The 26,736-nt window shown below is 38.8% G+C and overlaps 2 protein-coding genes across 2 annotated transcripts in view; one reads left to right on the top strand and one right to left on the bottom strand.

Moving 5' to 3' along the window:
* The window catches only part of CFTR (CF transmembrane conductance regulator), a 59,998-nt gene extending 53,865 nt beyond the window's left edge, over positions 1-6,133 (top strand). Inside the window, exons 16-18 of the mRNA XM_039570532.1 lie at positions 2,610-2,782; positions 3,116-3,221; positions 4,694-6,133. Of these exons, the coding sequence (XP_039426466.1) occupies positions 2,610-2,782; positions 3,116-3,221; positions 4,694-4,900 (486 nt within the window). The 3' untranslated portion in view covers positions 4,901-6,133. The remainder of the gene's footprint in view (positions 1-2,609; positions 2,783-3,115; positions 3,222-4,693) is intronic.
* Positions 6,134-11,071: 4,938 nt separating this feature from the next.
* Positions 11,072-26,736, bottom strand: part of CTTNBP2 (cortactin binding protein 2) — an 81,529-nt gene continuing 65,864 nt past the window's right edge. Inside the window, 8 exon segments of the mRNA XM_039570489.1 lie at positions 11,072-12,505; positions 12,507-12,649; positions 16,364-16,465; positions 18,276-18,408; positions 19,295-19,355; positions 21,118-21,303; positions 21,532-21,737; positions 25,094-25,272. Of these exon segments, the coding sequence (XP_039426423.1) occupies positions 12,403-12,505; positions 12,507-12,649; positions 16,364-16,465; positions 18,276-18,408; positions 19,295-19,355; positions 21,118-21,303; positions 21,532-21,737; positions 25,094-25,272 (1,113 nt within the window). The 3' untranslated portion in view covers positions 11,072-12,402.

The following is a 26,736-nucleotide window of genomic DNA, read 5'->3' as shown; positions in this document are numbered from 1 at the left end:
AGAGTCATGGAATGTTAGATTTTCGAACCTGAAGGTTTTCTTCTAATATTCTGTTGAGGTTTCAGCAACATTTTTTTTTTCCAATTCCCAAGCTTAGGGGCCAGATTCTGTTTCCATGTTGCACTGGTTCTGATGCCTTTTCCTGGTCTTAAAATCAAGAGGCATACACGGTTAGAAGGGGAAAAGGGATTTTACCTTGGTATTTATTTTAAGGATCCTTAGCTACACTACGTCCAGGTCAAATGCATCGAAATGTACCCTTCCAAATGTCCCCCCCACAAATGACCTGGTATAACATTATAGGTTTTACTAATTAGCATATCTATCAAAGATTCCCCAATGAGAGGCTCGAGTGAGACCCCCTCCCCGAGGAACCTTCCCCTGGATGGTTCTTAGTTTACAGAATGTGTTCTGGAGAGGACCTTGGGGTCTGGGGCACACTGATCCCTAGCTATGAAGCTTCTAAAATGTTTAGTCTCTCAGCTTGACAAACAAGTCCAAGAATGTAGGCAAAAAGCACTAAGAATACAGAAGTTGTAAAAAAGGTATAACAGGGGTATGAAAGAAAAGGCAAAAAATCATCATGGCATCAGTCCCACACACTGCAATTGTCAGGTGCCACCTCTTGGCTCTGACAGTGCTTCATGGGTTGCGGAAGTGTCCATAATTCCCAGGAAAAGTCAGGGGAGCATTACAGGAGGGAAAAGGCCGCAGCCTAGAAAGCAGATACCTTTTTCCAAGGCACAGATGACCTAATTAATACAGACCTAACCATGAATTGGTGCCATTTTCCTTTTTCGTTGCAAGTCTCAAGTATCAAAAAATGCTTACAGGTGTGGGACTTAATCTGAAAGCTTCCTCCTTTCCTATCCAGGATGTTAACTCTGTCTCTGCTTGGTTTCTTGGGTTTTTATAATTTCTTCCCTACATTTGGAAAAGAGGAAAGTAGACGTGTTCTGTGAGTAATTTACTGCCAAATAAAAATATCATGATATTTTTGTTCAGATGGTTTGACAGCAGCTTTTCAGACAGTCCTAGCAGAGACAATAGCGTGCTTAGTGCAGTGTGCTCAGTGCTGTTTCTCTGCTTCTCTGAGACTCAGGAAAAAATTGAGTGTGGATCAATATCCCCTTTCTTGAAGAAGATAAGCTCTCCTGCTTTGGAAGACTGTTTCCAGTGTGTGTTTGAATTGAGCTTGGGATTTTGAAAAGCTAAACCTCATTTACAATGGCATGAAAAAAATTTTACTTTGAAATGTTTATCATTAAGGAGTTTGGCAAATCCATACGTGATACTGAGGTTTTCATTGTGCAGGCAAGAATGCAAAGCAAATAGAAAAAAGAAAGTGCTGTAATGCTTTTTACTAGGAGTGATTGGATTGTTTACCAAGTTCATGCTCTTGAAGTCTGGCTCGGCAGTGGCAGTGAGTCAGTGTAACTTTGGGAGCACGGCACAGACATTGTCTGTCAGCTTATTCCAGATCCATGTTGACTGCTGAGGATTTAGAGGATCCTCCTGAGATCAGCATCAGCTTTTTATGCTCCTTGCAATCAACTGCAGAGGACAAGGCCTTATCTGATGTTTCATTTTTTATTGCCCACATATTTCAGCACCTGGATCTGTCAGACTTATGTCAACTTGTGAGCCTAAGTCTTACTCCTGCAGTCAGCTGTCTGAGCCCTACAGGTACATGGAGACACCTTGTGCAGTTGTAAGAAGAAAGCACATTTTCCAGCCATTAAATGCAAAATTTCATGAAGGACACAATGTGTGTTCAAAAGAGAAGCGAGGAACAAAACACTGACCTTTATTTGCTTACAAATTAAAGCACGAGCTCTTCAGAAACACAACAGATATATCCATACACCACAGTTTAATATGGTTTCCATGTAAAGTGAAAACACAAAGTAGGAATTCAAATTTTTTGTTTTCCGTGAATGCAAATTAGTTGCAGATCAATAATATTTAAAAAATCCAAGGGAGGTGGCCTTCATAAATTTCTGGGATTTCAGTACATTTTTATAGTGTTTTATAGAGCCATGCAACTCACATATATTTCCTAGTTCTCATATTTTGTGAAAATGTCTCTCTGAACTCTGGTGATAAGGCCAAGGAGCACAGTTGGTTTGGATCTGTGCAAGATGGAAAGCTTTGCTTTGGGGTGTAAATCTCCCAATGAGAGTAAACAGGAGCACTGGAAGAAACAGTCAGAAAATATCTCCTGGGCTGGACTCTGGTTTCTGGTCCAAAGTCAGCAGCTTCACATGGCATGGGCACCCCTCTAAACTCTTTGTCACCAGTGCCGGAGGGAAGCCCCTCGTGCCATTAGTTTAACCAAAGTGCACAAGGCCTTTGGGGCAGCGAAAGGACCACATGGAAACACTGTCAGAGCTATAGAGACAGTGGCCATGGTGAGCAGGGTTATTTTCTCTGTTGCTATAATGTCACATATAAATTTTCATCATTGCTTTTTAAACTCCTAGCAACCAAAGAAGCCTGTTTTCCTTTCAAAAATCACTTTCCTTAGCATTTACAATGATGTAAATGACTGCTGCAGTCAGCAGTAATTATATCTTGCCAGTTTTTCATGTCCTTTTTTTCTCTGGCAGGTTGGGCTGAAGTCTGTAATAGAGCAATTTCCAGGCAAGCTTGATTTTGTTCTTGTGGATGGAGGCTGTGTCCTCAGTCATGGCCACAAACAGCTGATGTGCCTCGCCCGGTCAGTTCTCAGCAAAGCTAAGATCTTGCTGCTCGATGAACCAAGTGCTCACCTGGATCCTGTGTATGTTTTATTCATTTGTTCTGTTTTCTAATATGAAGTAAGAAAACCTGTGAGGCAGCACCATCTAAAGAGACCTTTTGTAACTTCTCTGGCCTGTTACTAAACCTGATTTCAGTAATGTATGTTGGTAGTTCTGCATGGAGGACCAGGGAAGCCTGGTTACAACCTTAGCTCTATGGCTGATAGGTATTTTCGCAGCAGAGGTGCAGCTGAGGCACCTCAGAGCTGTGTCCCTGAGCGTGAGCTCTGCGACACACAGCCAGGCTGTTACACACTGTGTAGTTATGAGCATGCACATTGCAGTCTGAATGCCAATGTTTGTTTGCCCTTCAGAACTTCCCAAGTGATCAGGAAGACCCTGAAGCATGCGTTTGCCAACTGCACGGTGATACTCTCCGAGCACAGGCTGGAGGCGATGCTGGAGTGCCAGAGATTCTTGGTGAGCGTTTCTCATAGGCTCGTTTACTGTTGTCTCCCTGCATTTGATGAACATGCAGAACAGACCAAGTGGAAATGATGATGTTTTCTGGATTGATGGTGATCATTCAGGGAAGTTGAGCAACCTACCCACTGGCAGAACAGCAACAGGCTCCTGTTTGCTCTTTCACCTGAGCTGTCACAGACATCTGTGTTCAGATGGGCTGGGTCTTGCTCTGGAGAAGCAAGAAAGGAAGTTTCAACCAGAAGGAAAGTTGTGTAGGTTATCCAGCTGCTGATCCAGGTGCCTTATATTTTTGATTGGCTCAGGAGATCCAGAAAAATCTCATCATCTCACAGAGCTTTACAATTGCAAATGCAGAATCGGCTGCACTTGAGCAATAGGAGGCTGCCTGGGGAAGAGGGGTTTCCTAATATGTGATGATCAGAATTGCTGATTTCTTTCAACTAGCCATGTAAATATTCCTTTCATGTTTAATCACAGGGACAAATTACTGCAGTCCTGGGATATTTCCTTTGTTGTATAGAAATGGTTAGTAAAGAAAAGACAAGTTATGTAAATTGTTCTTAAAAACGAGGTTCTTCCCTCTGTATTTTCTTCACTCTTCTATAAGATGGCATCTAAATTTTATTAGCAGAGTGAAACACTCTGGTTTTCCATGTCTATTTGATTGGGTGCATTAGTATGGCAGGAGGAATGCTACCTGAAGTTAAAGCAGGCTAGTCAGTAGGCAGGTTGTGCAACCTTTTGGATGTGCTGCTCCTCTGTGTGTGCTGGACTCAGCCTTGCTCCCAGCCACTGTGGCAGCAGAGCCCTAGCAGGCAGGCAGCCTCTGCCCTGAAAAGGCTTCCCACCCTCCAGAGCACATTTTAGCAACAGAGATTCAAAAAGTTCTCTCCTGTCAGACCTGTGCTCTTACCCAAAATGTGCTGTCACTGCAGTGCCAGCGAAGGAGCCTGATTTTAATTTGTCTCCTGCCTGACAGGGGAGACTGGCAGAGCCTTACAGGGCAAACCTGTTGTCTCCTTCAAACAGAGGTGAGCAGTGCTTCCTTGTTTGAAGAAAGCAAAGAAAGCCTGGCGCCTTACTGGCAGCCTTCTACCTCTGCTTGCGATAGAACAGTTAACGCTTTCTTAACTGGGCAGTTCAGCAGTGCCAGGGAAATGCCACGGTACTGGGAGTCTTCAGCAAAGGGACTCAGAGGTAAAACCAAGTCACAAGGAGAAACCAGCCAGTCCAGTGGTGTTTTGTAATTTGGGCAATAGGCACCTTTTCCACATATTCAAATTTTAATGTATGTTTTTGTAGTCGTAATTAGAAATTGCAAACTAGAAATTAGAAATTGTAAATTGGGCTTTTTCTATTAGAAGATGTTTGCCATGTCTTCATGTCTCTTCCCTGCTCCATTAGTTGCATTAGCTGAATTCTGTCAGCACCTCCACTGCTCATCTAAAGGTGTGGTGTTTCTCCAGGTAATCGAGGACAATAAATTGCGGCAGTACGAATCCATCCAGAAGCTGCTGAACGAGAAGAGCTCCTTCAGACAGGCCATCAGTCACGCCGAGCGCCTTAAACTACTCCCAGCACACCACAGAAACTCCAGCAAACGCAAACCCCGACCCCAAATCACTGCCTTGCAGGAGGAGACGGAGGAAGAAGTGCAGGAGACAAGGCTGTGAGATGCTGTGTGGAGACCCTCTTTGTGGAGTGAATGGTCAGCAGTGCCCCATGATGACAGGACCAGCACTTCTGAACCTCAGCCATGGACAAATTCAGCCTTGCAGGAGGAGTTCACTGCAGCGACCACATGAGCATGTGGGAATTTCTTCCCTTCTGTGATTAATCATGTGTAAGTTAGTACATTCTTTGAGGTTTTGCCACTTATAGTGGTGAAACCAGATTTCCTTTGAAAAGCTGCTCTGATTGGATGCAAACACAATAGTAAGCAGAAGTAACCTGTCTAGCCTCACATAATTGTTTCAGAAAACTTTTAGAAATGTTCTTGCTGGGGTGAGAGGACTAGACAGCAGGAAAAATGTGAAAAAAATAATCAAACCTGGATGGAAAATAGAAAAATCCGTATGTAAAAACCTTCTTTGGATACACTTCCTGCAAATGAATTAAGGGACAATATCAGCAAAACGCACAGAAAACTTCCTCCTCTTTGTTTTCCATGCAGCAACAGTAATTTCAGCTTAGCAGGAAAGGCCAAATGCCACGTGTGTAGGTGAAAATGAAGGAAGAGAGGATATTGACTTGGAAGCCAATCAACATCCGTCATATCTCCACAGTTAAGGGAGAATTGATATTTCCTCTTAAAACCTAGGCAACTGTCAACCTGACCCTGCACACACTCACAGTGGGATGAGTGCAGGCTGACATCAGTATCTAGCAAAAGGTAGGACTCCTGGCAGTGGACCTGTAATAGTCTGCATAGGTCTGGCATCTTTACATGCTTTTTACTTTGGCCTAACAACAACAACAACAAAACCAAAAAAACCCAGAAAAACAACCCAACAAAAAAACCCAACCTCTCAGAAGTAGACTTTAATAATGAAATTAATTTTTATACTCTTCTGGTTTGCAGTTTTATTATGGAACTGAATGTTCTCTAGGATATTTTATTTATTTTAATATTGTTGCAAACTTTTGCTAAGGAAATTATGTATTTTAAGAGTGATTACGTACTATGAAGAAAAATATATTTGTACAAAAAGTTTTATATTTGGAATGTTGCAGGGAGATTTTGCTACTAGTCTTTGATGTCTCATTATGCTAGAGCTGTTGAAAACGAGGGCAGCCCCAGAGTTTGGCCAGGTACTGTCCAATGCTGTCTTTGTACACCAAAGTATTCTAGTGATACAGGTGTTTTAGATTATTTTTTTCTTTAAATAAATTTTTAAAAAGAGAAACTGCCTGTATGACGCATTATAACATTCCCCCCAACGGAAGTCACTGTGGACCGATTCTGCTACTTCCACTTCAGTCATTGCTGCCTGTCAAAAACACGGGCATAATTTTTAATAACTGCTTTCTGTTCTTTACAAACGCTGTGGGTAAAACGGGCTCTCGGGGCTGGCTCGGGCCGGCCGGGCGGCACTAGGTGGTGCTGCGGGGCTCAAACGCTGCGGCGCGGGTTGTGCTAAGCCCTGGGTCCCTCTCACCGCCCGTGCCCTACAGCTGCGAAGGGCAGCACAGGCAAGGCTTGGACTAAACTCTTTCAGGCGTCCTGGAGCAAGAGCTGGAGCTGCGCCGCTGTCCTGGGCTGCCTCCGGCTGGGCGCTGGTGCTGCTCAAGGTGCCCCTGGGTCCGGCTGAGCCCGCGGGCACTGGAGCTCGCTCTGGAGCTGCTCACCCTACATCACTCTTGTTTCCTTCTAGCTCTGTTCCCCATTGCATACTTTCTGGCCTTCATTACACATTCCCTCTGCAAAGATTTGTTGGTGGTTTTTTGCCTGCCCTGTCCCTCATACTGTACTTTTATGCTTGTTTTATCTTCTAGCACTTACCTGGATCTCTTTCCTTTCTTTCTGCGAGGACACCTCCTTATATGCTGCCTGATCTTCTCCACAAAGCAATGCCTCTTGCTCACAGAGCATTCTGGATACCCTTGGGTCTCAATTTTGCCATGTCACTGTTTCTTTGCCACTAAGCTCTGCTGGCTTTATAACAATGGAAAACCAACTGTGTTTTGGGGTAGCTTTGATTCACTTTTGAATCCCATCTCCACTCCCCTTATCCCCTCAAACTGTTCACCTCACACTATTTGTCCCTTTTCTCACGTAGTCAGCTCTCCATTTGTACAGATCTTTACAGAGGATATGGCTAAGCCTGGCCGGGAGGCCCGGGCTGCTGCAGTGTCGCCAAGTCCGAGGAGGCGTGCCAAGGATTGCTCTTTGTCAGGATGTTACTCAGAGTTACAGCAGACACACCAAGTGGGGGAGTTTATTATCTAAATAAACAAGATGATCAGAAAGATCAGCAGAAAAGAACCACTGTGCCATTAGAACCAGCGCATGCTTCAGAGCTTGCGCAACTAATTGTTCATGTTTTGTGTCACTGCCGGAGTTAGGAGGTGGTAGGTAAGCTGGACTCAGCAGACAAGGACACATTTCAGGAAAGAAAAGGTGGATACAGCAGGAGCATGTAGTAGATGGGACATGTGGAAGCTGCTGATACAAACACTCAGAAGGAGGACTTCGAAGGAAAAAGTAAATCAGTTGACTGATTGCCCCCACCCTGGACTACAACACTCACCGGCACAGCTTCTGCCATCAGTGCCCAGCTACCACCATCACACTGCCTGTCCTAAAGAGCCCAGGCAAGATACTGCCCTCTGAGGGCAACTGAGAGAAGAGTGTGCTATTTCTTTCAGCTCCAAACCACTGCTTCAGCTCCTTTGGAGTTCAGGCTGGAACAGGAGGTAAGTTAGTTCCAGCCTGCATGAGGAGGACACAGCCTCTCCTTCCCAACAAAGCTTGAGAAGAGCACGTTACCTTCTAGGATAAGTGTTCTTGTACTTGCTGTCAGGGGGTGACAGCTCCCACGGATGTTTGCCTGAAACTAAGCTGGGAAGTTGCACATGCTGTTCATGATGGAAAATGGAGCACAAGAGGAAAGGGAAAAAATAGAAGAAAATGAGGCCATAAACAGTGGAAGAACAAACAATGACCTTCATAAACACAGGCTGAGCATTATTTAAGGGAATTTTTCTTCTCACGTGCTTTGCTTTGCATGCATTTGATAAAACAAAACAGATATAGAAACCACTCCTACCAGAGCACTTTGTCATTAAAACCACCTATATGGAAATGTGGGTGTGTACAACATACAGCCAAAGAGAAGAGTATGCTGACTTTAATACTTCATGTGGAGATTTAATTTTGCTAGGAAGAAACCAAAAAGACAAAGTTGGAAAGAGATTCTGTAGCTGTCCTTAAGTACAGTGGAGAAGGGCGGCCACGCTGCTAGTACAGCACTGAGAAGCTCTTGGGAGAGCAAAGGCTAAGCAAGGATCGCCTAAACAAACTTGAACTATGCACACTTACCCATTTTCATAAATCTTACATACAAAATAACTACACAGCTTGATAATCATCATTAGCGGGAACTGCCTCAGTACCTCATCAAACAAGCCCGCTATTCCAACAAACTTTGCTTTCACAGCTGCTTAAATGGTGTCTTACCAGCTGTGCTTTATTCATTAAATACCCATTTCTAAAGTCTTTCTTAAAATCCACCTCCTCCAGTTCCATAAGGCTCAAATCCCTCAGCCTGTTACACCAGAGCTGCTAAACACCTGATAGCCTCTACACTTCTTGAATTCTATCTACCCTATTTAAGCAACAGGCTTAAGTTATTTCTTAATAACTTAAGGCCTTTTAAAGCATTTCCCCATATTAATTCTGAATTAGTGTTAATTGCTAGAAGTAATTTCAGAACTACGTAATTTGTTGCATTTTATTTACCTAAAAAGTGTTCTGGTCATTATTTTTTCCTCATTTTTCTATTACAGGTTTAGTATTTTAGCTCTACAATTACTTGGCTATGATTTAACATCTGGAAAAAACCCCACACCACTTTAGACTGATGTGTAATTGTTCATTAATGGACCATTAGTTGCTGCCTAAAAACATCTTGCAAATTAGGCAATGCAATGCAATACAGTAATACATTTCTTTTATAAACCCCCACATTCTCCAAAACCAATTTCCTGTTCATAGGATAAACAATATTTATACTAAGTTAATTCCCCAGAGCTCATTTCAACCTCAAAATACAACCCTTGTAAAATGCAACCAGAGGTTTGAGTGATGCTACAGCCCAGTACAACCATACCTTGTGCCCCTTAAAGTCACTTTGACTTCAAGTTTCTGAAGAACAGCCCACTTTGTAACTCTAAAGTCTCTTAACTATGGTTTGACCATCATAAACATCACTTTAGCCAGATACAACCAAGAAGGCAATCCTTCCTCCTTTCTGCAAGCATTTTGACCACCAGAGGCTGTTTTGTTTCTCCAGTTTTACTGGAAAGCTGGAGGGTTTTGATGTATTTTGTAACTCACTTGAGCTGTATTATAGGAAGTTGCACCTCAGGCCTGCTGGTTTTGCTGTTGCTGATGAATGCTGCTGCCTTTGTTGGAGTAGATTTCTTCATGCTTTTAGTTTTGGAGTTCATGCTCAGTAACCCAAAACCAAAAGCAAATATTATCTGATGGATTCAGACATTTGCTTAAGGAACATATTCCATGTTCTTGTCAAGAAATAAGAACCATAGGAGAGATGCTGAAAGCTTTTATTTTCAGAACTGGCTTGAAGTAGAGAGCTGGAATGTTTAGTACTTACCAAAGTTGGTGGATGAGAAGTATCTTTCATGTTTCTCTGGCTGAAGACATTGAGATGTGTATAAAGAATCTAGTGTAGTCAGATGAAGGCTAAATTAAAAGTCTTTCACTGCCTGTGGATGGATTCAACCTTAGAAGCTTCCCTGTACTTTCTGAGATACTCCTCCAAGGAGACAGGGTCGCTCTCTCTCTCCACTTACCTCTTTTAAGGCTATGGGGTAATAGCCAGGAGCAGATGCAGCGCAGATAGGCATGGCCCACCACAGCATACATCAATCCTCTCTGCTTGAGACACAGGAAGCAAAGAGAAAGGATTTTTGCCATTACTAACCCAAAGTGAGAGCAGCTGGTATGACAAATCACACATGAGGAGTGCTGAAGACACAGTGAAACCCTGAGCTCATGAACAGAGCCTGGCCTTGCTTCAGCACAACCTATCACAAATCAAGTGATAAGCCAGCAGAGAAGTCAGCATGTTCACAAGCAAACTGTGTTATGGTTATGTGGTGTTGACTGTTTGAGGGCCTAACAAGAGAGATTAGCACTTACTGCAGAAGAGAAGAACTAATTAGAAGATCTGCAAGATACTGTGTGATTAAAGCTGCATGGAGATCACAGACTGTTGAACTAACAGACAGACAAACAAAATGACAGCAGACACAAGTCAAACAGGTAAAAGATGCAGATGGAGAGTTTAGGACAGCAGGCTGAAAAGGAAGCATAATGAGGGCATTGAAAGGCAATGCTAAATTTAGCAAGAGATCTAACTTTCACACCATGATCAAAGTTACTCTGTCCTCCGCAGATTTTCACACACAGTACAGTACTGATTAGTTTTCATTCTCACAGACAATATACAGTTTTAAAATATGTCTCAAAACATGCTTTAGGACACTCTGCCCAGTATCTTCCCACAGAGAAGCACACTGCTAACTCTTGATCTAAATGAGAGCTGACATTTCCAATGTGTATTTTAAATGCAGAACAAACCTAGCTTAGAAGCATGTCAGGATTTTTCTTTTCTTATAGCTCTTAGGAAAAAAAAGTTACTATAAATTCTGATGTTGAAACTTGTGTGATCTCTACAAACAGTCTTCCACTTGTGTTCCTCATTGCTATGAAATCCATACCTGAGATTCTCACACAAGCTACCAGACTGCTGCTCACTGCTTCAGCACATCAGGGATTCTACTTGCTGAGACTCACTGCTCTGACCTGCAGTGCTTTGCAGCTGACTCATTCTGCTAAGAACCACCAGCAAAAGCAGCATCCATTTTTCAGCGCAAAAATGAATAAAAAAAGTAAAAAACAGTCTCTAGAGAAATGATCTGTATTTGGTTACACATTACTATCACACAGCAAACGGAAGTCTTAGTGAAACAGCAATTGCCAAAAAACAAGGTACTTTGTAAATATATTGTGCAGGAAATGATTTCAGGAATAAGCTTCTAATATTTCATCTCTATAGAGGTAACACACACACAAACTAAGAGACAGAAAGACAATATGCCATACAAAAATTTTATTGACATGAGTCTGGGATGACTGTTTTACATACAAAGGCAAAGCATTAGGAAACAGTTAATCCTTTCCTCCTCCGGGCTTAATTTGAGAAAAATGCTCCTTTGGAAATTAGAGGCATGACCATGTCATTGTTCAAGTTCTCCAAACCATCTCCCACTAACCAGCAGAAGGCAGCTAAGTCTGATCTCAAGAAAAATCTGTGCTTTTCCCTGCCTAACAGGTGAGCTATCTCGACAGCGCACATTTCCATGTTCCTAAAATTTACAAGGATGTAACTGCAACTACTGTAGAAAGAGGTTGGGGAAATACGCCCTGCATAGAAACTCCCTCATGGGAACATGATCTACCTCAGTAGTGGAGAGAAAAATGACAACGAGTTAATTTTAACTGCAACTCAAGTATCATTTTACAGCAATTACATCTTAAATCCACAACAGAAATTGATAATTACATAGTAACTCATTGCTACTACATTATGTTGGATAATACCGTAGTTAAGCTTTTGCTCAAATTCCTTTTCAGTCAAATCTGTTTCTGTAAAACACTGTTATTTCTCAGATGCTTTTAAAACACTAATGAAGCATATAAAATTTTTACAGTATACAAGAAAAACTAAGTAATAAATGATCACATTTTCTTCAATTCTATCAAAGAGCAAGAGTCTGAGAAAAATAACTTTTGTTGCATTTTAATTTCTCAATCTCTTTCCTTTTTTAAAAGATGAAAGCTATAAAAGAAATTCATTACATTTTAGATGAAGAGAAGCTTGAGAAAAACAAAATCACAATTCAGCAGGCAGATGATGATGAAATCAAAGTATTTAATATGGCTTGTAGCTGAAAGTAATCGATCTGCAATTCCAAACATTTCAGTTATTGCCACATTCACTAATTTTTCATTAAGTGAAGATAAAACATGTCTTTAAAATGCATGAACAACAGCTTTAAGCCATTGTTGTATATATTGTGCAACTCATCTGAATGCAGGTTAACATGTGAACTTAATAGAATATATTTATGTACAGTATATACACAAACAGAATCCTGTGGTAGGTACCCCTGAATATTATCATTTAAATAGTAATTTTCATAATAAAAGAAAAAACCCAACCATCTATGGAGGAGGCAAAATGCGCATTTCTGAAGTTTAAATCAATATAATTTCCAGCTGATGTACATAGAAATAAAACTGTGGTCCTGTACAAACTTTATATTACAGGGTAACAGTTTGTTTTTAAAAAATATTTACATATTTAAGTACTTGTTCTTTGCAATAGAGATTATATGAACACAGAAAATTGTAAGATAGGCAGGTTTACTTATTGGATTTTTCTATTTGTTCATTTTTGTGCAAATTCCAAATCTCTCTTTTTGTGTTATTATCTGCCTCTATTTGCCTTGTATTACTGCTGCTGCTTTTTTTTAGTATTCTGAGAAGGCTGGGTGACTTTACTTCTAGGAACAGGAAGAAAAGATTTAACTCTTGAAACACCCAACTCTGTCTTTGATTTACTGTTGCTGCTTTCCACAGTTCGACTGCTGCTGAGAGGACGCATTCCATCCTAGAAAGGAAAACAAAGCATTTTGTGTATAAATAAGTATCACTGTTTGACATGAAAAACAACCAACCAACCAACCCAACCAGCTCCATGGAACTCTTGTTATTTACAATCTTTTGCAGTTTAGTATGAGAGTTTCTTACTATTTGGTGACCAAACCATGGGTCATTTTTGCTTCTTTGACTGAAAGGAAACATCATCATCATCATCATCTTAAAATACCAAAATAAGGCAATGAGGCTTTTGCATTGCCATTGAAAAAAACTTAAACTTGAGTCTCAGATGTCTCAGCTTCAGGACTTCCAAAAAAAAAAGTATATGCTCTTTCTTTTATTGCTGTGGAAAAATGACAACTGCAGCCACAGTCAAAAGGGAAAAATGGAAATTTATAGTTACAAGCAAAAAATCAGGTTCATGGCTTGAATAAAAATATTCAATTTTTTTGTACCATCAAGGCCATAAATAAGAACAAAATACTCATGAGAAAAATAATACTTCAAGAATGGAACTTGAAATGTTAGTTACATTTTAATCCATAATCATACAAATTGTTTTCTTAAAATTAGATTGTCTGGGGCTGATTCATAATGGTGGTATATCCCATAACCATCTGTGCCCAAAAGTCATTAGTGTACCTTGAAGGTTCCACAGCCGGGAATCTTTGTGTGTGTGTGTGTGTGTGTGTGTGTGTGTGTGTGTGTGAATTTGCTTTGGAAGCTGCGTGTGCAGTCTCTGTCCCACTCCCCGCGATTCAGGAATTGGAGGCTCCGTGCTGGCAGAAAAGGGCAGCGAAGCCTGCCCTGGTTCAAGCCACCGTAGCCACATCTAGCCAAGAGGATCCAGTCCAGCTGCCCCATCTGGCCTGCCCCTGCCTCTAAGGAGACAAATTTTCTCTGGGTTTCCAGCCGCCTGGATCCAAAGAACTCCAGTCAGAGCTCCAGCCATCAGGAGACAAGCCAAGTGAGAGATTAAGAGAACGGAGCAGGGGCAGCGGGGAAAAGTCTGGCATCATTTTTCCCTTTGTCTTTCAACCCACGTGAAAATCCAGGACACCATCTTGGGGGGTGTGCCCAGCAATTTCTGTTCTGGGTCTCTCTTTTCGTTTTGGGGAGTCCACAGGATTGAGCAGTTTTGCATCTGGTGGTTATTTGCTGTTGTTTCTGACTGTTACTGTTCTGCTTGTTAGTAAAAGGTTATTTGTTCACTTAATCCACTTGTATTCATTCCTTATTTGGAACCCTAAGGGAGATAGCTAGACAGAGAGGCTTCTCCTTTGAATTGTCATAAACCAAGACAGTGTCTCAAAGTACTTATGCTAAGAGGCTACATTCTTTAAAACTGGACATATTCACCCTTGCCAAACCTAGATATCTGAAGTGCCAAAATCAGGTACACTGTCAATTTTGTTCATCTATAGTCAAGAAGAAAGAGGTTAGTTAGGCCCTGACTAACACAGATCTTTTATGAGAGAACGGAGAAATTGGATCTTGTCTGTTACCATCAGCTGAATCCAGATCCCCCCTCTGGACAGCAATATTAAAAAGTTCATTTTCACCATCAGCTACTGCTTTTCACATAAACAGTAGGAACATGAAAACACTGTTCATCATGGATCCTTATTAGTCCCTTAATTCCATCAATTTGTTTGCATCCTGGATCAAAGGTTTTGCTTTGCCTTTCTCCTTCACATACTTGCAAGCATTTTTTCTTACAGCCAATTGAAAGAATAGTTAATTATGGGTATGCTACCCTTTTAAGTAATTTGTCTCATTACCATTGATAAGATCTCCTCTGCTCATGCAGTATTGCTTTTGTTACCTAGAGGACTCTCTTCACTTTCAGAAAAAGGATGCTTTTCTGATCTCAAACCCTTCATTTCACCAGTTCTTGCTGATTCGTAAGTTCATCATTGTTACAATTGCCTCTAAAAGTTTGACTTCTGCTTCCAAAGGAGTGTGCTCTTCTAAATTTTTGATATATTTGTTTTAATAATGACTAAATCTAGCAATAAAACTTGTCACTCTATTAGACCTCTTTCCGCTCTAGCAGAAGGTTGGGTTACGTTTCCCTCATTTTGGACAACATTTCCCCCCCAAAATAATTTTTTTTTAATTCTGTATGTAATCTTTTGACCAAGTTTTTCAAAAACCTCCCAAGTACCTAAGCTTGTCTAGTCCATATAATAAGCTTGCAAGTCAATATAATAATGCCTTGTGTTGTTAGTAGGAATTTTTAAAGAGAAAAAATCACTAGGAAAAATGTACAGTAGGAACTGGTAGGTCAGCTGACTTAGCCAATTATCCAGGCATCACTACTATGTGAAGCTCTGATTTGGAATGCCTGAAAATGCGTTTAGAGAGCTATTTGAAAGGAGTACACCTACTTGTGGATCTGCAAGGTTAAAATTATTTCTTTTAGCGGAGACTGTTCTATGGATTTTAAGTAAAATTACAGAAAGTATTCTAACATTCTGAATATTTGGATATGAAGAAATATGATTGCAAGGCTGGTAACTCATCTGGCCGAGATTGGCTCAACTGGCCAGAGCATGGTGCTGATAACACCAAGGTTGTGGGTTCAGTCCTCGTATGGGCCATTCACTTCAAAGCTGGACTTGAAGACCCTTGTGGGTGGGTCCCTTCCAGTTCAGAATATCTGGTGATCTGTGAATGTCAGTTCTTTTAATGCTAAGGTGTGCAAGTTAATCCAGTTTCAGGACTATTTCATTGTATCTGCAGAAAATGGTGTCTCTAGAAAACAATTTATTGCAGTCAGATAAAACATCGGGATTGGCCTCCAAAAGACCCATATCAAGGGAACACAGAAGGCCTGGTAAGGGAACACAGACCACAGATTATGCCCTGGCTAAGATTAATTGAGCTCAGAAGCTCTCTTGATGTTCAAAAACACAAGGACCAAAAAAGAAAAGGGAACAAAATGTAACAACAGAGAAAACATAATTTTCCAAAGAATGAAAACTAAGCAGGACATAATCTCATCTTTGCATTTAATAGGGATGGTAGCACCCACAAACAATAATATAAATTTCTCAAGATGACAGTGGACTTACTATATCTACCAGTAATATTCATCTTACCTTCCCACTCTGAAACTACTCTGAAGTTACTGAAGTTTGTTTACATAAATAACATAGCAAGATGACTGTATATTTCAACAAATAGTTAGGTCAAAAATAGGAACTGATAACCTTTTAAAAAAATGCTGTTATTCACAAACTTTGGTAGTACCATGTGTTTTCAGTATTTCTGCCCCTGAGAGCTTTGACATTAGAGCAACCAGCAATTTTACATCAAGAATTTTAAAAGTGGTGCTTTTGCGAACTTACTGAATGATATTAATTGAGGGGAAACAACAAACCCAGTTTTTATTTCTCTTCATGTCTGATGGAAATAACTTATAATGTCAATGTAATGTCAAAAATACTTGGCCTAGGGATATGGCTTCATGTAAAAGCCAAAACTAAATGCAAATACATCCATTGTTTTAATAAATCTTTAGCTTCTATTAAGATACATGAAAGAAACTTGGTATGGTAGTCTAGCAACTTTCCTAGGAATTATGTCAAGTTTTTTCTTGTAATAAACACTAGTTTATTATTATTAACTAGCACTAGTTCTTAGGATCCACTCAGAAATTCAGATTTTGGAGAAACTCAAGACACCTTTCCTATCGTAACATAAAACTCATTTCACCTACCTTTTGTGCTGTTGTTTTATTTGGGTTAGTACCACTTGCTGAAAATACAGGAATGTTCTTAGAGTTACTGAACATCAATAACTCATCCTTAGAATCTGCAATCTAAACAAAGATAAGAAAATGGTGATTTTTTTAGTTATTCACAGAGATTATGTTTCAATTTGCCAATTTTTTATTTTATTTTCATGGTTTCTGTGCAATGCAAAGCATAAATATCCAAAGAACTGTTAAAATATCTCTTCTTTACTCCTGAGTGCATTTTTAGAAGATAGGAGATAGAGATTTCGTATTAACTATTATCAGAGGAAGATTAAACATACCAGAGTAACACTGTTCAGTGGAGCTTAAGTGCAGTTTCCCATTAAATTTTACCCAGCCCCCAGGGACATCAGAGAAAGGGATAATCATTTTCTCTTCTTCCTGCCCTGTTTCTTCCCTAGTATTTTTCCTTCCCTTTTCCTATTTTTCCTGATCAGGAAATAACCGCTAGAGCTGCTGTCCTCACTGAAAACTAGGTATTTTATCCTGGGGCAAGCTGATCCAATTCAATTCTGCAACTGCAAAAGCACTCAACCCCAACCCAGCGGAGGCAGCAGGAACATATTTGAGTGAAAGGGCAAGTTAAAGAGCAGAAGTAATTATTCCATTTGCAGCCTGAAATTACATCACACAAAGAAAGCATGCAACAGCACCCTTACTTCTGCAAGGCTCTACTAGGCAGCTGGGGAATTAACAACAGAAATTTCAGCCAAGGATGGTTCCACCCATGGTGAGGAAACTGAACAAAAGACATGACATCTATCTCCTTCCTTATCTAAACCCAATTTCCTTGAATTGTCATCAACAAGCAATTACACTTTGCATGTTATTAACCACAATTTTAAGTTGGTTACCATTTCTTTAAGCACATCCCATTCTTTTAAGGATAGCTACGATAAATCCCTGCTAACTGACTAGTGATTAGCCTGCCAGCTTGGTGCATGTGACTCATGCATGTACTGTAAATACTTTAAGAAAAACAACCCAAAACAAAACACTGTAATAAAGAGTTTCAATAAATAGGTTGAAAAATCTTCCCAAACACAGTATTTCTTTTTTTAATAAAAACTTGGTTGTCTTCTAAGGATAAACAGAATACTTAATAAAGCAAAACTAATGGAACTGCTGTTCAGGGAAGTCCTAGAGGATGTCATGCACAGCCTAACTGGACAATAGCCTAAGACTGACTCTATCCATGTTTCAAAAGATATGGAACAGCTGCTCCAGTGTGAACACAGCCTGCTGTCACAGCCATCCACTTCAGCTGTGCTAGGAAGAAAGATGAAAAAGAATAAATAGGCTTCAGCGGCAGGGAAAGCTGCATGGTATTGGTATAAAAGGAAAAATGAGAGAGATCCACAGTTCCACACTCTGAACACACACAACAGTTTCCCAGTGGGAGCAATGACAGCATGAAACACAACAAGGGAATGGTAATGCAGGAACGGCTGTTCTCAGAGAAGTGATCACAGCACCAGCCTGCCAGAGTTCAAGAAGTGTTTGGACAATGCTCTCGGGCACATGGTGGAACTCTTGGTGTGATCCTGTGCAGAGCCAGGTGCTGGATTCAACGATCCTTGTTCGTCCCTTCCAACTCAGGCTATCCTATGATTTTATGAACTTAGAAATTTGATCCTCCACTGCAAAAACCTCTACAAGAAAAATTGGTGAAGTTGTAATTTAAAATAGTATATGTTAAACTAGAACACTTACCCTCAAATGTGTAATTTATTAGTTGACTTTGGCTTTTCCCAAATAATTGAGTAATTTTCTTCAGTTCAAGCAGGGCTTGTAAATTAAAAATTTATTTTCAACACATAACAAACAACTGAATATGGTAATGTAGTAAATTATTTAAAAGCCTTGTGTTTACCTTGCTTATATCAGGCTCAGATTTGCTGGAACACATACTTTGAAGTTCCTGCACAAGATCTACTTCATCATCAGAACCAACAGACAGCCTTTGCTCCAGATTTAATGTTCTCATATGATCTTTCTCTGAAGATCTTAAAGCACCCAAACAAACAATCAGAGAGGACATTTAAATTATTATACAGAATTTTAAAATAAATATTATAAACACCTCAAAAATAGTATTTTTTTTCCAAATGACCTTTACTACCACAAACAAAACCAAAATGACATCTGATGAACTGACAGCAGTAGTTGTCAATAATTATCTCATAATAGATCTTTCTATACAAATTATTCTCTCTATTCTGAAAATCTAACGAAGGATTCCTCTGTCTAATATTTTCAAAGACTCCCCTCTTTTTAAGATGCAGCAATCAATTTTGTTCCACTCTACTCTTTGGAAGTAATTCCAAAACCTTAAAAAAACCTCTGGCATATCGGAAGCATAAATATTCTATTTTCTCTGCGCCTGTGAATAAGGTAGAACCGAGGTTTCAGATTGAAATAAAGTCTCAAATGCAGTTCCCTCTAGCTAATTCATACACTTTCTCAGGGCAACTCTATCATTTGGACTAAAGTGCATGTACTGTACCATCTTGAATTGCCATTCAGCAAGCTGAAATAGCCAGAGGAGTTTTTAAAATGTAATGCCAGTTGATAAAAGCATACGGTCAAGTTTTCAAGGTAGAGTAAGTGTTACATAATAGTCTTAAATCATAGACTATTCTGTAACATTAAAAGACATGCAGTACTGCAAGGTTTGAAATAAAGAAATGGATTCTAAAATTATACCAAAGTATATAAATTTTATTTCCTCTCAGGAATGAAAATTAAAAATACTTCCTTTCTGCAGATACGGGATCAAAATATTACCAAAAAACCCTATTAATCCATTCATTATAGTGTGCTGCTTTGCAACAGAATGCTATCACCTTTATTTTTTGCAAAGTGTCACAAAAAACAGAAATTAAAACTTACTTTGTGGTGAGAGAAGCTCTTTTCTTACAGTTTGGTTGCAACACGGTCTTAGATTTTATACCTGCACAAAAGAGAAGTTTACTTGTTAGTGTGTTACCATGTGTACTGATTTCTTTATTCTAAAATCTGTGATAAACAGGGATAATGTGTTCCCATTTGCTAACTAATTATGTCAATAGAGTCTGTCAAAGATCAGAATACATCCCTTGAAAGTGTTCAGTGTAGCATTCGAAACTGCTAAAGTGGCAAATAGGGCATGAGCTGCCTAAGCTTTTCTGAAAGAGAGAACATGAGGTTTCCGTGTTAGGCAGTTGAACCACCTTTACTGGTTCTCCCCAAGAGAAATTGCTTGTCAACAAGGAAATATTTAAATTTGCTTCATGGAGGTAAAATCAAACAATTTACCTTTACCTGGAAACAGGAACAGCATTTGATTCTGACAGTCCAAAATAGAAGACTACTAAAATTAATTGATTATTCAATTTTTAACTTATATTCACAGATATTAACTGGATTCCAAAAACATTCTCAGGTACAAGATACAACATCAACCATCCTACTTCAGGTTATGTTCATTATTTCTTAAATCCTCTGAGTGGGATTAGAGAAGTTCACAACTCAGAGAACTGGCAATCAGGACACTAGAGATGCAGTCAGAAAAAGCAGACTTCTTTCTGAACAAGGGCTGAAGAAATGAATAGCTCATTTTAGTGCTGCAAAGTAGCAGGCATCAAGCATTTTGGTCTTTTGTATATGTGGTAATTGAGGCTAGAATCTTACTGTTCCTAAAGTGTATGTGTGTGTGTGTGTAAGCTGCCTTCTCCCTCTTCCTACATCTTCCCTCTGAAGTAGTTACTTTCTTTTCAGAAAGCAAATACTTTGATTTTTTTCCCTGGAAGTTTTTTTCTGTTCAATATTGTATTTAGTTACAATATTACTAAGTTTTCCATCTAGAAATATGTATCCCGTAGAAGAATTACATTGCTTTCCAATATATCCAGTCATTATCTCTGTGTAACAAACTGCTCGTTATATGACTTATAATATTGAGGTGAAAAGATTTTTCAAAAGTGTCAGCCACAAATATAACATCCACATTTATACACGTGCACAGACCCAGTCATATAAAGCCTTCTTTATCAAGAAACATGCTGAAGACGATGTGGAAACTTCTTGAAAACCTTACAGTATTTGTGACTACATAAAATTCTCTACATTTATTTTTTGCAATTAAAGTGAAAATCAAATCAAAATCTTCAATTTAAACCCAAAGATCTCCTTCTTCTACTGCAAGACTTCTAGATTACTCAATTTTTCTAGTAAGACTGAACAAGGGATGCATGATCTGGGGAGGAATATATTAATTTATTTTTACCTGGATTCACTCAGTAATAATTACAGTAGTGAAGTTATAAAGTAAGTGTAAGGAAACTCAAAAAAGTCTGTATACTGTAAATTTGGAGCAAATCTAAGGAGTACCAATAAAGTAATGAAGCTTCCTCTCATCTGGTATGGGTGAAGAGACTCATATGGTGTCATTCCACACAGTCAGAGGTGGAACCACTGCTTATAATTCCACCATCTGAGCCAACCTCATTATCAAACAGAAAGGGCATTAGAACAACCAAAATTAGTTAGGACCCCTCACAGTCACAAAGAAGTAATTTTGGGGGGAAAAAAGTAGACAGTTTTTTACTGGTGAACATAAATACAAGTGTCATTTAATTGACAAATTTTAATTCATGATGTAGGAGAAACATCTGATTCGCATCTACACAGTTTAACCCCCCACAACTTTCAGAACTGAAAATAAAAAGATTTACCTTCAGTATTTGTCTCCTGCTTATTCCATGACTGGGAGGACAAATGGCCTGACTTTTTGCGAGGACTTGTACTCACTTTTCTCCAAGAAACATTCTCACCTCTTTTCTTACTACAATTTTTGTAGCTCGAAGCCACAGACAAAGGAAAATTTCCTCCCTTAAAATCTGCTATATAATTATCTAGCTCTGAAACAAAAGTAGAACAGTGTTAAGAAGAATTGACTGTTGCAAATGGCTCTTCTTGGAGTACTTTATACAACTACTTAGTTTAATGGCTGTAAATGCTTTTAACCCCACCACCTCCCTTCAGAACTACAGTTATGTTTTGTAGACATTTTAGAAATGGAAGGAAGCAGTTAAAAGCCCCATAAAAGCAACATACAACTACTTGGCTTTCAGACAGTTCACTCTTACCTGGTCTGGGTAGAGGACAGCCATGCAAAATAGCTTTATTTAGCAAGATACTGAGAGCAGCCTTAACAACAGCCTGTTGCCCTTGGCTAGGATTTTTTTTGGCTACTGCTTGTCCTGGTATAGATGGTCTTTTCACAGAGGCTCTGGAGAGTATGGCTTCTTGTACTCTGGGAGCTATCACAGCATTCCATAGCTTGGACATCCACCTGTAGTACAAAACCAATTCTTTAACTTCAAAAACAATTATCAAAACCTGTGATTTTATACTTTGGTAACGTATCAGATTTTGTATTTTCAAGAAGCACCCCATTTCAGAGAGGGACTGATTTTATTTAAGGTAGGGTTTACTTGTTTGTTTTATACTAAACTATTTGATCTACATTTTTTTAGGTTGCCTTGACAAACTTACCACCTGATGCTTTTTCTCCTTCAGATATGGACTATAAAACATTCTTTTCATTTTAAGGCTAAAGAAATGCCCCAGAAAGATGAGTGTTCATATATATATATAAAAATTATTTTAAAAAGTGCATGGAGAAACTTCCATGCTTGCAAGTGTTCATTCCTAGCCTATTTGCTGCCAGCATGGGAAAAAGGAGGTATTCACTTATGGTTGCACCCCTTTCAGTACTCTTCAATTTCCAAACTTGTCCAGTTTACAAGACATTTCTATTTATACATCTGCCTTGCTCTCACTCTCCTTTTGTTTATTTGATCTATGGTGAACTGTGTTTCCAGGATGCTGTGGATTTTCCAGATTGTCTGGTTTAAAGACTGGGTCTGATTTTGATTCAAAAATTTGATTAAAAGGGACATGAGTCTTCTGTGACTTTTGCTTTTCTAAGAGAGAAGCATTACATTGTATTAGCAAAGAAGTGAAAAATTTGTGTTAGGGAAAAAATAAAGTTATTTCTTGTAACTTAGGAGTTCTCTGGGGATAAAGGCTAGAAATTTCAGACTTAAGGTTCAGCTCACATCTACAACATACACTGAGACAATCTTTTTTAGACCAACTCCAACTCTTTTTGTTTATTCTTATACTCTCTTACAAGAGGAAGATGATAAGATTGAGTCAGACAGTTTGCATTAAAGGTCTGTAAGAAATTATAGGCTATCATGCTGTGTTCAGCTTTGCAGAAATCTATTCAGAAAATGTGAAGGCTAAAATGTCTGCTTGACTTAAATGGACCATTTTGCTGGATACATTGATGCACTGAAGCCATCTTATTACCTAAAATATTATGACAACTTTTTTTGAGGGGGAAGAGGGTTTCCATTTCTTTTTTAAATTTAGAATGCATGAATTATTTGAAAGGTGTATTTTTGATCAGTTGTGAAGCATAAGATTGTGCTTTTATGATCTATAAATGCTCAAAGTACTTGCATAAGCTTGATAAACATTACTTAGAAAAATAATTAGTATAGTTGTTAAAATACAATGTAAAATGTGTATTGGAGATGTTCCTTGAAGCTTCCTTAGCATAATGTTGTAGATATTATTCCATAGAGTTACAGTCTGCTTCTGCTAGCTAAGCTACTAAAATAAACAATTGCTAGTATTTTAGTCATAAAGAACTATCTTTTCAATTTCTGCCTATGTAAGCTTTCAACATTTTCCAATACTGCCAGTATAAATGGTCAGAAACGAACACTGCAAAAATAGAATTAATTGAGGCCATTCTAATCTAACAGTTAACAACTGATGGGGATGCTCTATAAACAAAACTCCAACCTGGTATTTAAATTCAGTTTTAAGTTTGTGCTCATCTTGATGAAGTCCCCCATTCTTTGATATAGGTGATACTTAGGAAAGGTGTAACACACCCCTGCCTCGATAAAGGGCTGCAAAGTGAAAGTCGTTCCTGTTGGAACATCATCTTCAATTCCCTAAACCTAAACCAAGAAAAAACGTAGTTAAAATTTTCTTCATTTATTCACTCTACTCACCAAAACAGGTGAAGATACATGGAACACACAGCAGGAAAACTATTTCCTGTCACATGTTCTCTCTGCCTTCCCTTCCCTTCTGCTGCTGCTTCTTCCTCTTCTCTCATGCTAATACTGAGCCCAGAGTGAACCCAGTTTGTAGATAGCTGTCTGCTGTCCTAATGAATTGGACTGACTCAGAGAAGCTTTACTAAATGCAAAAAGCAGCAGAATAGCACAGTGGACAGGAAGGGCAAGAGGACAGGAGTAGTTAATTGGATTGAAATAACAGCAACCAGTGAGCTGTTAATTAAAAGCTATTTAATACATGACCACAATCTCAGCCATCATGCTGCTAAACTAAAAGTGCCCAGTAAGAGCTCACTGGGGCTGTGCTTTCAAATTGTTTATTAGTGGATGAAAACTACATTAAAATGAGAAGTCTGATGGCATATGGGTACAATAAAGGACATTTTAGGGTTGTACTCAAAATAAAGCATTGTGAAACCAGTCCGAGTTACACTGAGGAGAAATCCAAACTCAGGAATGTATAACTAAGATATCTAAAGAATAGTTTTTCTGTCCTTTAATAATGCCACTGCAATAAATACATGATTAAAACATTTCAGAGGACATGATTCAAGAGGAAGATGGAAGATAGATGCATGGTATGCTTTATTCCTTTATTTCCCAGCACGCATAAAATTTCAAGTCAATGTTACAGCCACATTTAGACTTTGATAATTACTCTGAAGATTATCTAATCTGTACTTTCAGAGAATAAAAAGGATAATGAACAAGCAAAATGTATGAAGATCTGCAGACAGAACATGAAATGAGACAACCTCTGCACATGTTAAGCAAAGGCCCCTGGAAGAAGGGTCAGCAGAAACTAGTACAAGGGAAGGGACAGAAGTGGTGACCTGCCCTGTGAGAAGAGTTATGTCACATTTCCAAATGGTATACTTTGAATTCTGAGTAAGTCTGAATCTTAATTAGGGGCTCATTAAATTTCTGATATAGCCAAACAACATCTTAGTGTGAAATTCGTATCATTTAAAATTCTATAACTATTTCTTCTATCATTTGCTAGCATTTGGAGTTGGAATGTGATTGGATGTTTATGCAATTGTAGGCAAGAAAAGCCAAAATTTCCATAATTTAAAAAAATTTTTTATGTTACTGGCCAGCTAGCCATATGTATAACTAAACGTATATACCTGCCCTACTCACTAAGATAATATATCTCTAAACTATATGTATGTTTTAAAATTATACCACATATTTTAAAAAGTGAGAAATCATTCTGCAAACACAACTTCAAAAGGAGACTTTACCAACTTTTCAAGCTCAGAATTCTTGAATCTTTAAACCTCTGTGTTAGAAAATAAATGAAAGATCGCAAGAAGACTGACTTTTGCACAGTAATAGACACCCATTGCCCACTTGCGTCCTTCAGAAGTGCCCTTCTGGTAATTAAATAGCCAACAGAAGTTTAAAACTTTCAGCAACTTCTATTGAAATACTTTTCTAAGGTCGCTGAGTCAGCAGGATTTTGGGAGAAACACAACTACTACATTTGTGACAAGTATCTAGTTGGCACTGAACAGCATCAAATAGGAAACAAAATTCTTACTTGACTGTTGCTTGGCTGTGCCCTGGAACCACAGGACAAGAGAAGAAATGCTTTGGTCCCATAAGTGCTTCAGGTGCTCCTAGACGTGATAAGCAAGAGTTCAGCTGGTGCCAGACAACAAGAATCCAGTCTATGACCTTGCACACAGGATCACATGGAGGAGGTACTTTGCCTCTGAACTGCAGGGAGAAAAGATGTTTGACATGGCATAAGACCAGAGCTGCAAACACTTTCCTTGAAACCCCAGGAAGGCTTGGGGTTTTTTTATTGCATGTGTTGCTATTGAAAAATCAGGAACAGTCAAAACCAGGTCAAACCCTTTTACAGAATATATTGACATCTTGCTATATTAAAACTTATTTTCCCAACTACACTTCAAAAGATATATCCTTATCAATAAACTGACATACCTTTACTTTCTTGTGGGAAACCAAGACAGAAATTTTGGTAGCAGTGCTTTTTCTACAGTGTTTAGGATTACAAGAGATACCTACCATATACAATGCAATGTATATGATATAAATAAGGCATATGAAAAAATGCCCAATCACACTGAACAGGAATATCTGATCCAGACATATTCTCAGTGGATTTTCATATTGATTTTAGATCTAGTAGCAATGAAGGAAAGATGTATCCCTCCAAGACTTGTGTTTTTAGTATGCCTTGTTAAGGGCAAATTATGTAGTGCCAGAAAAATCTCCTGTTTCCTCTGATTTAAAATTACAGTCTTCATCACCCTAATCCTAGGATTATCCTCTGTAACATTTTAAATTAAAGGAAGCATTAAAAGATGCACCAGGGTTAGTAATTGACAGCACTGAAGCCAGAGCCTCTTGACAGAGTCTATGGGTGAACTTAATGTAGAAAAATATTTAAACTGTTCCCATATATCCTAATAGTTCAAACTAAGGGGAAAAGAGCTTTTCACCTGAAAATATGAATATTAAGGCACAAACAGAGCAATGAACTTTGAAATAGTCTATGGTTCTAACAGTAAATGTGCTTCTACTTTGATTTAGATTTTTATAACAGATTAATCTTTCTACTATTTTTGACTTTGAAATCCACTATTTTCAGTCCCATACCAACTGGCATTTGAGTTTACATGTGGCACATGTATGTATTTCAAAAAATGTGCTACCACACTGGGCATTTCAATATTTAATTAGGGAAGACACATGGCTTTTTTCTCCAAATAGCCACCATCTGCATATATGCTTCAGAAAAAGTAAACTTAATGAGATTACTACCAAATTCTGTTCAACTTCAATCAGAGGTAGGAGCCTATTACATGGTCAAATTCTAACCGATGAGACTAAGGATTTCTTTCAAGCCTAAAAAAATAGCCATGTGTTATGTGATGCTGCAAGTTCTTGTATCCAAACCAGTTTGGCAGAGTCTGTCTGATGCAGCATTTGACTATGAGCAAGTCCTAACTGAAAAAACATAATCTAAGAAAAGTAGTCTATTAAGAGTTCCATAGATTACAGATGATTCCTTTTTTTTCTATTCTGTATTCCTGTTCTTGCAATTAAAGAATACTTTGGAATGTTTCTAAATTTCCTCATTATCCTGGCTGAAATGTTCAATTACCACACATTTCCTCTTCAGGATCTCTTTGAATCAGTAAGCTTTTATAG

This window comes from Corvus cornix, chromosome 1A (genome assembly GCF_000738735.6).
Source record: "Corvus cornix cornix isolate S_Up_H32 chromosome 1A, ASM73873v5, whole genome shotgun sequence".
Lineage (NCBI taxonomy): Eukaryota > Metazoa > Chordata > Aves > Passeriformes > Corvidae > Corvus > Corvus cornix.
The sequence above is the reverse complement of the archived record's forward strand: the minus strand, read 5'-3'. Positions and strand labels throughout refer to the sequence as shown.